General features: G+C 41.0%; 1 protein-coding gene across 1 annotated transcript in view; it reads left to right on the top strand.

Annotated features, from left to right (window-relative positions):
- The first annotated feature begins 237 nt into the window (after positions 1–237).
- The window catches only part of LOC109919196 (netrin-G1-like), a 55381-nt gene continuing 41899 nt past the window's right edge, over positions 238–13719 (top strand). The window contains exon 1 of the mRNA XM_048616763.1: positions 238–480. Coding sequence (XP_048472720.1) covers positions 238–480 — 243 coding nt within the window. The remainder of the gene's footprint in view (positions 481–13719) is intronic.

Below are 13719 nucleotides of genomic sequence, written 5' to 3'. Positions count from 1 at the left end.
GCAGCATATTAACGTGAACATTGGGAAAAACAACAGGAATTTAAACTCTTGGAACATATGCGCAGACTGAAATAACCTTTTGTCTGAGTAAACTGTATTAAGTGATTTCTTGAAACAATCCCAGATAGATTGAGGTCACTTCTTTCTAACAGACAACCCTGTGAGAATGGTTACATGCTGAATCAGGTTCAGACACACTGAGATTCCCTCCTTTCTAAGAAGGGTATAGTTGGAGCAATGCGTCTATCCAGCCTGCTGCCCCTTCACACTCTCTATGTGACCCTGTCTCTCTCTGCACAGCACTTCCCTTCCTGGGGTCACTATGACCTGTGTAAGACCCGGGTCCACTGGGACCAAGGGATGAGTTGGGATTACATGGCCTGCCAACCTGAGGCCACCTTGCTCACCAGGTTCCTTAAGATCAGTCTGGATCCCCCCAACAGCACGTGTGGAGAGACCCCTGAGATGTACTGCACTCTGGTGAGTACAACCCTTTCTGAAGCAGCTTCTGTTGTGTGTGGCACTGTGAACAGAGGCTCACTGAATAGCCTTTATCAAAGTGAATTCTGTTCACACTCCTGCATTGGATTCATTATCAGATTCAATGAGAACAAAAGCAAGGAAGTAGTGATAAAAAATGCTAAGTCAGTAGACAGACCCAAGACAAAATATTGTAATACACTAAAATATTATAAAATTTTGGTACTGCATTACTAGGGATAGATGAATGGGACATGTGAAAAGGGCAGTACATTAATCATAAATGATTTTAATCTCATGTAGATTGGGAAAATCAAGCTGCAGAGATAGCCATGAGGAAGAGTTCATAGACTGCATTCAAGACAATATCTGAGAACAATATGTATCCAACAATTTAGATGTGGTAATGTGTAAAGTGGAAAGTATAATAAATTATCTCAGAGTTAGAAATCCCTGTAGGAACAGTGAGCATAATATGGTGGAATTTAGCACTCAGTTTGAGAGTGAGAAATTTGGGTTGGGAAACAATGATGCAGAGCTTAAATAAGGCTAATTACATAAGGATGAGGACAGAGTTACTTGGAGTGGACTAGGAAAAGTGTTTAGCAGAAAAGACAGTTGAGGATATTTAAGAAAGTAGTTCATGGCTCACAGCAAAGAAATACCCGAGTGAGGAAGTAGGATTCAGGAAGCAGATAAACCAACCATTGCTAACTGAGGAAGTGAGGGACCACAAGGAAAGAAAGTTAAGGAATAAATAAAACATCAAACAACTTGGCAAAGATTAGCAGTAAATCAGAGGATTGGGAAAGTTTTATAAACCAACAAAGGTGACAAAAAAAAAGGAATAATTGAAGTATGAGGGCAATGTAGAGGAACTAAGGATTGAAATGCCAATAAACCCCCTGGCCCTGAGGGTTGGTATAATTGGATGTTAAAGGAAGCAGCTACAGAGATAATGAATGTGTCGGTAGTAATGTTGTGAGAATCCTAATAGGTCAAAAAAGTCCCAGACGGCTGGAAAACTGCCATTGCAAACTGTCCTTATTTGAAAAGGGAGGGAGGGAATTAGCTTAACATCTGCCATTGGAAAAATATTGGAGTCTGTTATAAAGGATGCAATTGCATCACATTTAGAAGCATACAATATAATCAAGCAGAGTCAACATGGCTTTTTGAAGGAGAAATCATGCCTGACAAAATTTGTTTGGATTCTTTGCTGAGGTAATAAGCAGGATAGACAAAGGTGAATCAGTAACATAAAACAGTTAGATTTCCAAAAGGTGCTTGGGAAGGTACAACACATGAGGGTAATTAATATGATAACAATCCATTGTGTTGGTTGTAGCACAGTAGCATGAATATGAGAGTGACTAACTAACGGAAGACAGAGAGTTGACATAAGAATGGCAAGCCGTAACTAGTGGAGTTTCACAAAGATCAGCACTGAGGCTCTTACTTTCCACAATATATATCAATTACTCAGATGATGGAAGTGGATGCACTATTTCCAAGTTTATGGATGACACAGAAATAGTTGGGAGGGCAGGTAGTGTACAGGATATAAAGAGCCTGCAGAGGGACATAGAGGGGTCAAGTGAGTGAGCACGCACTTTGCAGATGAAATATAATGTGGGCTATTATGAGGCTATGCACTTTGTCAGGACTCATAGAAGAACTGTATGCTATTTAAAAGGAGATAGAAACCATAGAAAACACACCACAGAGGGACCTGGGGGTCATTGTGCATGAATCACAGAAAGCTAGCATCCAAGTTCATCAGGCAGTAGAGACAGCAAATGGAAGTTTGGCCTTTATTTAAAAGGGAATGGAATGCAAGAATGGGAGGTCTTCCTGAAACTATACAAGGCACGAATCAATTCACATCTTCAATACTGTGAACTGTTTTGCTCCTTCGTGAAAGTAAGATAATGGCATTGCAGGCTGTTCAGAGAAGGGTGACTAGGTTGATTGCCAGTATTAGAGTTTAGAAGAATGAGAGAAGACCTTATTGAAACATGAATTCTGAGGAAGTTTAACAGATAGATATGGAGAGGTTGCTACACCTTGTGGGAGAGTTGTGGACCAGAGGGCATAATCTCAGATTAAGGAAATGCCTATCTAAAACTGAGATTAGGAGAATCTTTTCCACACCCAATGTGTGGAATTTTTTTTACCATACAGGGCTCTAGTGGTTAGGTGATTAAGTATATTCAAGGCTGAGACAGACAGATTGCTAATCAGTAAGGGAATTAAAGGCTTTGGGGAAAAGGCAGGAAGTAGAGTTCAGGATTTTCAGATCATCAAGGATCTCATTGAATGAAGGAACAGAACCAATGTCTGAATGGTCGAGATCTGTTCCTATGGTTGATAGCTTTTTTGTCTTGGAGAGGTTGCTGAGGTTAGTTAGTGTAATAGCTTCAAGGATGAAGACATTCAGTTTATATGGACCGTCCAGAGAAGCTGGAATTATATCTCAAGTGGGGAATCTGTCCAATTCTGTTTCTTGTCACTGATGCTTATAATGATTAGGGGAGGCAATGGCCGAGTGGTATTTTTGCTGGACTGTTAATCCAGAGACCAAGGTAACATTCTGGGGACCCGGATTCGAATCCCATCACAGCAGATGATGGAATTTTAATTCAATAAAATATCTGCAATTAAGAATCTAATGATGACCATGAATCCATTGTCAAGAAAAACCCATCTGGCTCACGAATGTCCTTTAGCGAAGGAAACTGCCATCCTTACCTGGTCTGGCCTATATGTGACTCCAGACCCACAGCAATGTGATTGACTTTCAACTGCCCCCTGGGCAATTAGGAATGGGCAATAAATGCTGCCCAGCCAGCGACACCCTCATTCTGTTAATGAATAAAAGATTATCACTCTTTTTGGGGCTTCTGTGAAACATTTTATTTTTTGAAGTTCAGATTTCAGCCAAAACATATCTGATTGGATTCTTGTAGATTTTGTAACCTCACAGTATCTGACTGTATGATTTGATGAGGTTTCAGCCCCCTAAATTATCCAGCAATAAAGTCATTGAGATGTAAATTTGCAATTGTTTCTAAATAATAATTGTCCTGTCATTACTTTAAGCATTTCCTCCCAGTAATTGATTCTGACATTATTATTAGAGGCGAAAAGCCCTGAGTTAATAATCCTCCACATGTTTCAGCAATAATTGAATTGGATCTTTTATTGCAAATTGTGTAGTTTGTCAGAGGGAATTCTTCTCCAGGTCAATTAGTAATCTGTTATAACAATAATGTAAGTCTTTGAAGTAAATCTTACGACTATTCTATATTTTGCAATGTCAGAAACGTGTCTGAAACATTGGCTGGATCCAGTGAGACCAGCTCCTCTATTACTGTTACAGAATATCCCAAAGTGCTTCACACTCAATTAAGTACTCCTTGAACTTTGTAATGAAGGAAACACACCAGCAACCTGTGCGCAACACAGTCTCACAGACAGCAACATTGTAATGTTCAGATCATCATTTCGAATGGTGTTTCTTGAGGGTGACACAGTGGCATTTCGTCTTCCCCACTGGGATTTAATAGGCCAGCTAGTGCCTGAAAGACTTACCCAAATTTTGAGACCTTTATCACGTAGTACTTTTTTAAAAAAATTCTGTAGCTGTTTTTTGACACATGTTCTTGCTCCTTCATTCCCAATCTGTTCCATCTCCTGAATTTTGCTTCTCTGATTCCGTATTCAGTGTGAGTGGGTGAGTGAGACGGAAAGACTCCAGGGTGAGAATGCATTCAGACTGTGGCTGTGACGTCAGTACAAAGATGCTAATTCCTGGAGAGATGCTGTGGTGATACAATATACTGGGGGTAGGTACAGTGATGTAAGAATTATATTACTGCAGCAGTAATCCAGGGAGAATGTTCCAATCTTGCAATGACCTTTGAGGCTGGGCTGAGGGAGATATTGTGAGTCTTGCTGTTGACCTGTCACATTATTGATCTCCTTCTTAGCACCTTATCTCAACAGGCAGCACATTTCAACAGAAATTCCCGTGATAGCAGTGGCAAAACTTCACAGATTGAGTTATCTACCTGTCATGCTCTCTCAGTCCCTTCAACACAATTCCAGTACACTCACTTACACATGCAAGGATGGAGACAAGTAGCCAGTCACTATCACAGTTTAATAAACAACATCAGATGTAAGTGCGGCTCAACATCTCAGCTTTTCATGAAAACAACAAAACCTCAAACAGATTAATTTATCAATTGAAAGTTTGAGTCAAAATGAAATGGGATGAATTCAATCTACTTTACATTTCAATAGATTTTTTTCTAAGTGCAAATTAGATGAAATCCAAATATAAATTAGACATCAATAATGGTTGCATAGTGGTTATGCTTTGGAACTAATAATCCAGACATCTTGTCTAATGATCACAGACATGAATTCAAATTCCAGTGTCGCAGCTAGGGAGTTTAATTTCAGCTATTTAAATAACGCGCCTGCGAACATTGACGGTGATCATAGAACTACCGGACTGTCATAAAACAAAGTCAGTTTCCCAATCCTCACTCAGTCTGGGTTATATGTGAACACAGACCCACAGCAACGTGGTTCACTCTGAACCTCTCAAATGACTGAAATGTGACACTCAGTTATCAAAGAGGTGTCTCACAATCATCTTCACAAGAGCAATTAGGAATGGTCATTATGGGTTTTGAGAGACACACAATAAAGGGTCACTGGACTTGAAACGTTAGCTTTGATTGCTGTCCACAGATGTTGCCAGACCTGCTGATTTTCTCCAGCCATTTGTGTTTTTGTGTGTTTCGGTTCTCCATCTTCTGGAGTTCTTTGTTTTATTTTTGGGTGAGGAGAGAAATAGTTTGTGAATGTGAGCAGAACAGAATCTATACAGCATGGAAGCAGGCCATTTAGCCCATCAAATTCACACTGCCCCTTTGAAGAAATTCCCACCCAGACCCAACCCCTGCCCTACACCCCTGCATTTCCCACGGCTAATCCATCTAGCCTACACATCCTTGGACAATCCACCTAACTTGCACATGTTTGCTCTGTGGGTGGAAATTGAAGAAGAAACCCACGCCGATATGGCGAGATCGTTCAAACTCAACACAGACAGTCGCCCGAAGGTAGAATTGAACCCGAGTCCGTGGTACTGGGAGGCAGCAGTGCTAACCAGTGAGTCACTATGCTGTTTATTTTTAAAAAGAGGAATGGTTTGTAGATGGGCTTAAAGCAGAGATGATGGTTTATGAAAAGGCTGAATTCCTCTGTGGGTCAGCATTGAGCTGTGGGACTGCCTGCTGTTTTCTTCTTCATGTTGTTGCAGTTCTTTAATTTTTCACAGTTTTGCCTCTTGTTCACTTTATGATCAGAGTCCACCTATTCTTCTCTTTATTTAAAAGATGCTGGGAATATGGAGTAAGTTGAAAATGAAAAGGTGATGCAGGACTATATGAATTCATCCTCTTCCTCTAATGTCTTCAATAATCATTTCTAATTGCAACAGCAACTTATATTTAAGTAGTAGTTTTAATATAGCAAAACATCCAATGATATAGGAGTGAACCAGACAGGAATTTTCCATTGAACCCCATGAGATATTATGACAAATGACCAATAATCTGGTTAAAGAAGTTAGTGTTCTACAGAGTCTTGAAGGAAGAGAGACTGGTGGAAATGTGGAGAGTTTTTGGGACTGAATTCCAGAACTGGTTGCCATACCAGCGCTGGAGGAATTATAATCAGAGATGTTCAAGAAAGTCAAATAAGATCAGCCAGAATATCTTATAGAGATTTTGGTGATGGAGAATACAGGGACAAAAAGGTATGAAGAAATGTGAATACCAAGGTACAAATTTGAATATTGAGTTGTTCTATATTGTGTGCAGCTCAATGAGCAAGAATGGAGGTGATGTGAAAATGGAATTTGGGTGAGAGATCAACCAGTGAAAAATTGGAATATTGAAGACTGGAGGTAAGGGGACCAGCAACAGATCAACTAAGGCAGGGGAGACACTTGTAAATGTTAAGGTGGTGAAAATAGACAGTTTTGCTGATGGAGTGGTGATGATCATTTTCTTTTTATTTCAGACTAAAAGGTGTCACCTAATTCTCATTGATCACAATGTTCTCAATGAAATATTCTGCTGATTCTGTAATCCCCAATTTGATTAATCTCTGGCACCAGTTCAATGTATTCACATTCAATTCCACTTTAGTGTCAATTTGTTCATTGATCTGAGTGTTTCTTGGGCTAGTAATCAAAACTCACTATGACTCTGCAGAAAATGCTAGATCGGCAACATCTGGGATACTGCGTTCAGAATGGACTCTTCACTGTTTGAAAGAAATGGGACACTGAATGCTGTGAGATACAGTGTGACCAAGAGAGTAATGTACGCTGTATATAAAGATACACAGGAGTTTGATTTCCATTTATTTGTCATTTTAAAGAGTATAACGACACACAGTGAGAGATGGGACACTGGATACAGAGAGACACAGTGTGACCCAGAGAGAAATAGGACACTGGATACAATGAAACAAGGTGTGAGCCAGAGAGAGATAGCACACCGTGTACAGTGAGACACGGTGTGACCCAGTGAGAGATAGAACACTGGATGCAGCGAGGCACAGTGTGATCCAGAGACGGATGGAACACTGGATACAGTGAAACATAGTGTGACCCAGAAAGGGATAGGACACTGTATACAGTGAGACACAGTGTGACCCAGAGACTGGTGGAATACTGGATACAGCGAGACACAGTTTGACCTAGAGAGAGATAGGGTGCAGAGACAGATGGAATGCTGGGTACAATGCCACAAAGTCTGGCCCAGAGAGACAGAGATGGAATGCTGGGTACAAATAGAATCAGAGTGAGACCATTCAACCCCTTGACCTTGCTCAGCCATTCAATAAGACTTTGGCTGATCTTTTACGTTTTGAAATCCACATTCCCATCGACCCCAGTGATCTTTCATTCCCTTATCTGACAAGGGTTTATTTACCTCTGCCTCAAAATTATTCAATGACCCAGCTTCTGAGGTAGAGAGTTCCAAAATCTCACGACTCTGAGGAATGAAATCTCCTCATCTCAGTCCAAAAAGAGTGACCCTAATGTTAAACACCTAACCCCCTACTGCAGGACTTGTCTACACGAGCTACGTCCTTTCCAGGTCTAACTTCAATTGAGTCATCTCCCAACATTCAAAACTCCAGGAGAAACAAAATCATTCTGTCCAACCCATCCTCAGAAGACAACCCATTCATTCCATGTATTAATCTAATAAACTTCCTCTGAATTGCAAACATATTTACATCCTTTCTTAAATAAAGAGTGATATTCAAGATGTAATCTCACTGATATCTTGTATCACTGAAACATAATATGCTTACTTTTACAAACAATTACTCCAATAACAAAGGTTAGGATTGTATTAGCCTTCTTCTTCATTATGCACTGTGCCTGCATACCATTGTTTTTCTGGCACATGCACTAAAACAACAAGACCTCTCTGCATCTCAAAATTCCTCAGTCACTCACCCTTTAAGTAATACTCTGCTTTCACATTCCTCTTACCAAGGTGAAAGCTTCACAATTTTCCACATTATACTGTGTTTGTTCGATATTTGCTCACTTGACACATACATATCTGTCTGCAGACTCCCCATATTTTGATCACAACCCTCTTTCTTTCCCATCTTTGTCAATTTAGCTACCATGTCTTTGATTCCTTATTGGCAGAAAGTGAAAAAAGTTGAAGCCACAGCACAGACCCTGAGGAACTTATACACTTAATAGTGAGGGTCCTGGGGAGTGTTGCTGAACAAAGAGACATTGAAGTGCAGGTTCACCATTCCTTGAAAGTGGAGTCATAGGTCAACAGGATAATGAAGAAGGCATTTTGTATGCTTACATTTCTTGGTCAATATATTGAGTATAGAAGTTGTGAGGTTATGTTGCAGCTGTACAGGACATTGGTTAGGCCACTTTTGGACTACTGCATTCAATTCTGGTATCCCTGCTACAGGAAGGATGTTGTGAAATTTGAAAGGGTTCAGAAAAGATTTACAAGGGTTGGAGGGTTTGGCTAGGGAGAGACTGAATAGTCTGGGGCTATTTTCCTTGGAGCATCAGAGGCTGAGGGGTGACTTTATAAGATCATGGGGGGCATAAATAGGGTGAATAGCCAAGATCTTTTCCCCATGGTATTGGAGTCCAAAACTAGAGCGTTTAAGGTGAGAGGGGAAAGATTTAAAAGGGAGCTAAGGGACCAAAGAGGCAACTTTTTCACAAAGAAGGCAGTGTGTGTATGGAATGAGCTGCCAGACGAAATGGTGGAGGCTGGTACAATTACAACATTTAAAAGACATCAGGATGGGGACATGAATAGGAATAGTTCAGAGGAAAATGGACCAAATGCTGGCAAGTGGACAAGATTAACTTAAAATATCTGGTCGTCAAGGACGAGTTGGGCCAAAGCATGGTCTGTTTCCATGCCGTACCACTCTATGACCATGACTATATAAGTGCCAATCTGACAAGGATCCATATCCTCACTGACTGTTTTCTGCTAACCAGCCAATTTTCTTTTCAATGTCACCCCGTGCACCATGAGCTTTTATTTTCCACAATAACTTTTGATGCAACACTTTATTACCTTGTAATAAAGCAATGTTACTCATTCATAGAAAGCCAATTAATTGTTTAGATATCATTTTCTTTCCACAAAATTATGTCAATCTTTCCTGATTACCTTGAGATTTTCTAAATGCACAGCTATAGCCTCTTTAATAATTCTTCCCACAATAGACATTAAATTAACTATGGCCCATTTCTTTCTGCTTTGTACCTTCCCCTCTTCTTGAACGGAGGGGTTACGTTTACCACTTTCCAGTCTGATGGAACCTTTCCTGAATCAAAGGAATTTTGGAAACTGAACACCAAAGTATCTACCAGCCCATTAGCCATCTATTTTGAGACCTTAGGTTGAAGCCAATCTGGACTCTGGAATTTATCATTCCATAGCTCCATTCTGCTTCCCTAATTACTGTAATTTCACCAGATTCCTTTCTCCCTTCCAATTCCAGCTTGAAAGACATTACTGGAGTGTTTTTGGATCCACTATAGCGAAATACAGGAGCAAAATATTTGTTCAATTCAGCTAACCTTTTCTTATTATCTATTACTATCTCCTCAGTCTTGCTTTTTGGAGAATCAACACTCTCTTTACTTACACTTTTCCTTTTTAAATACCAGCAGAAACTCTTGCTATCTGTTTTATTTAGGTTCCTAGCCTAGGTTTCCTCTAAAATGGCTTCTTCCTGATTTAACTTGTACTCACTTTCTACCATGTTTTATATCCTGAGCAATCATCTGAACTGCCACTCATTATTGCACAGTTGTATCTCTGAACGGGCAGCATGGTGGCTTAGTGGTCAGCACTGCTGCCTCACAGTGCCAGGGACCCCGATTTGATTCCAGCTTTGGGTGAATTGCCTGTATGGAGTTTGCAAGTTCTGCCCGTGTCTGCGTGGGTTTCCTCTGGGTGTTCTGGTTTCCTCCCACAGCCCAAAGATGTGCAGGTTAGGTGGATTGGCCATGCTAATTTACACCGGAGTGTCCACGGATGTGCAGGCTATGTGGATTAGCCATGGGAAATACAAGGTTACAGGGACTGGTTAGGGAGGTTGGTCTGAGTGGAATGCTCTTCAGAGAAACTGTGTGGACACGATGGGCCAAATGGTCCGATTTCACAGCAGAGGGATTCTATGAATCACAGAATTGTTAGGGTGCAGAAGGAGGCTATCCAGCCTATTATGCTCGCACTGGATCTACTATCTAGTGCAAATCCCCGACCTTTCCCCCTTCTCCCTGCACACCATTGCTATCTAAAAACTATCCAGTGCCCTGCTGAATGCCTCAATTGAACTTGTATCCACCACATTTCAAAGCAGTGCATTCCGCACCCTAACTATTCACTGTGTGAGTTACTTTCTCAAGTCTGATACTTTTCCTGACTTCTTTAATTAACCATAGGTGGGGGCTTCTTCCTGTATAACTTTTCATTATTTTAGGAATATGTTTATTCTGAGTATTCTGTGATATCTCCTTAAGCGTATGCCACTGTGACTGTATTGACCTGTCACCTGCCACAGTTCACTTCAGCTGGCACAGCTTTCATGTTCAGACATTTGCCCTTATTTGAGCTTGAAATACTAAACTTAAACCCAGCACTATCCCTTTCAAACTGCATGCAAAATTCAATCATATTGTAATCGTAGCTACCGAGAGATGCCTTTACCCTGAGAAACTTAATTAATCCTGTTTCATAACACAATACCAACATAGTATAACCTGCCCTCTTTCAGAAAGTACTATTCTTAAAATCTGACTTGAAAGCATTCTCTGAGCTCCATACCTGGACTACTAATGTCAGTCTGATTTCTTTTCATTTGACTTGTCGACTCAAGTCACCCTTGACTATTTCCTTTCCTTTATTACAAGGACCTAATATATATTCTCGTATATATATTCCTACATTGTGATGACTCAACAGCATCCTTTTGACTACTCCCCACAGTGACTTACTTCTGCCAATGTTCCTCATCCCCTCATCTTGATCTGTTGGAGCAAGGTCTTTTTTTAAACTTTTGTACAAATACCACTTGTGCAAATGATATTCCTCCAATCAAGTTACATCTCTCAGCTGCTATTTACATGCTGTCAATAAGTCTTAGAGTCATAGAGATGTACAGTATGGAAACAGAACCTTTGGTCCAACTCATCCATGCTGATTAGATATCCCATTTGCCAGCATTTGGCCTATATCCTCAAAATCCACCCTACTCATATGCCCTATATGCCAAATTTCCCATATGATCAACGCCCCGGTGTGGTGGAAATTCTACAACCAAAGGAGCTGCCATTTAGATGGAACTGGCATCTATTCAATGCCAGTAGTGATGTTGGGTTTCACCTGTGATGCTCCATAACCCTCACCATTGATAAGCGCTGGACTCCTGGAGTCTGATGAGTAGGCTGAATGGGGAAAGGTGTATTCCAGTCACGGGCAGGGGGTTTTTAGTGAGTGGGGTGAGGTACAGGATTAGTTACCGCTGAGTGTGGGAAAGGTGGGTTAGGTAGAAGGTGGGTAGAAGGCTGGTTTTCAGTGGACATCTAATATCAGGTAACTTGATAACATGCTGAGTACCTATCAATGTAGTTTGCCCTGGGAGGGGTCTCCCAGATAAAACGAGTTCTCCTCCCCAACCCCCAGCCACCATCTTTACCATCCTTCACCCACCCCTTCCCCCAGTTCTCCAACCAGTTAGAGCCACACTCTTTACACAAAGTATATTCCACCTGTGTCTCACTGAGCACAGTATCACAATTCTCTCTCTCTCTCTGTCTCAAATTCTGCATCACTGTACTCCTGTGTCCCATCTTTGTAAGTCACCCTTGTGTTTCAGTGTCCCATCTCTAGGCCACAATGTATCACACCGCACCCAGTAGCCCACGTTTACTTGTCTGCTTTCGTGAAGAATGGGAGACTATTATAAATTCAGTTAAACCCCTGACCCAATAAATTTTCATGAGACCACGAGTAATTTATCCTGTTTGGGCAAGCGGTGACTGGTGGAGTACCCGCAGGGAGCAGTCTGTGGACCTCAGCTGTTCACAATATATATTAATGATTTAGATGTGGGAACTAAATGTAATATCTCCAACTTTGCAGCCGACACTAAGCTGAATTGTGAGGAGGATGCAGAGATGCTTCTGTGTAATTTGGACAAACTGAGTAATTGAGAAAATGTATGGTAGATTCAGTATAATGTCGATAAATGTAAGGTTCTCCACTTTGGTGGCAAAAACAGGAAAGGAAATTATGAACTGAACAGCAATAGATTTGGAAAGGGATGGTATTCTGAGACCTTGTATGCCAATTGCTGAAAGTAAGCATGAGGGCTCAGCAAACAGGAAAGAATGGAAATGGCATGTTGGCCTTCATAGTGAGAGGATTCAATTAGAGCAGCAGGAATACCTTGACGCAACTATACAGGGCCTTAGAGAGACCACACCCCAGTATTGTTTGCAGATTTAGTCTCCTTATCTGAGGAAGGATTTTCAAAGTATGGACGGAATGCAGCGAAAGTTTACTAGACTGATTCCTGGGATGGCAGGACTGACATATGAATAGAGATCAGATCACTTGGGATTATTTTCACTGCTGGATCTCATGGAAATCTATGAGATTCTAACAAAAGTAGACTGGGTAAATACAAAGGACGCAGGAGTCCAGAACCAGGATACAGGGTAGGCCATTTAGTCCTTAAATAAGGGAATTTTCTTCACCCAGAAAGTCATGAGCTTGTGGAATTCTGTGCCACAAGAAAGCAGCTGAGGCCAAAACATTGGATGTTTTCATAGATCTTAGATGTAGTTCTTCGTGCTAAAGGGATCAAAGCTGGGGAGAAAGCTGAAATAGAAGACTGAGCTGGATGATCAGCCATGATCATATTGGATGGCAGAGCAGACCAAAAGGGCTGAATGGCCTACTGCAGCCTCTATTTTCCATGTTTCTGATTGAGTTAAGTGACGATCAGCCCAATTGAAATTATGCGTAGTTTCACCCATCGCTATCATCTCAGATTGCTGAGCAGTTTTCCCATTGTTGGGAATTAAATCTGGGTACTCAGTGGAAATGAAGTCTCAAGGTCCATGATTCAATTCCTTGTCCCTTTCCTGAAGTTGGGAATCGCACTTCTCATTTTCGAATCTTCTGGAATTAGCACTGAATCTTCAGAACTCTGAGTAAATCTCCTTGAAACCATTCAGAATTGTTTGAGCCTTGTTTCAGTGAACTCAGTACATGTGTTGCGAGGTTTGCTCAAATTGTCAACTTAAAGAGAGGATCATCACTACTTCTGTCGAAACACAGTCTGTGACTTGCTCGACTAAAGGTCTGACAGCCAATTATTTCTGAATCCCGGCACCAATTATAAAAATCCAAGTGAGTCGTGACAGCTGGTGAATGTTAATGTTGAGTTTCTGGGTTTCATCTTTAAAACTAAAGACTTGCTTTTCGATCGAGCCTTTCACAACCTCACAATGTCCCAGCGCTATTCACGGCCAATTAAATGCTTTTCAAAGATAGTAGGAACTGCAGATGCTGGAGAATCTGAGATAACAAGGTGTAGAGCTGGATGAGCACAGCAGGCCAA

This window comes from Rhincodon typus, chromosome 35 (genome assembly GCF_021869965.1).
Source record: "Rhincodon typus isolate 14 chromosome 35, sRhiTyp1.1, whole genome shotgun sequence".
Classification (NCBI taxonomy): domain Eukaryota; kingdom Metazoa; phylum Chordata; class Chondrichthyes; order Orectolobiformes; family Rhincodontidae; genus Rhincodon; species Rhincodon typus.
This window is presented reverse-complemented; position numbering and strand designations above follow the sequence as displayed.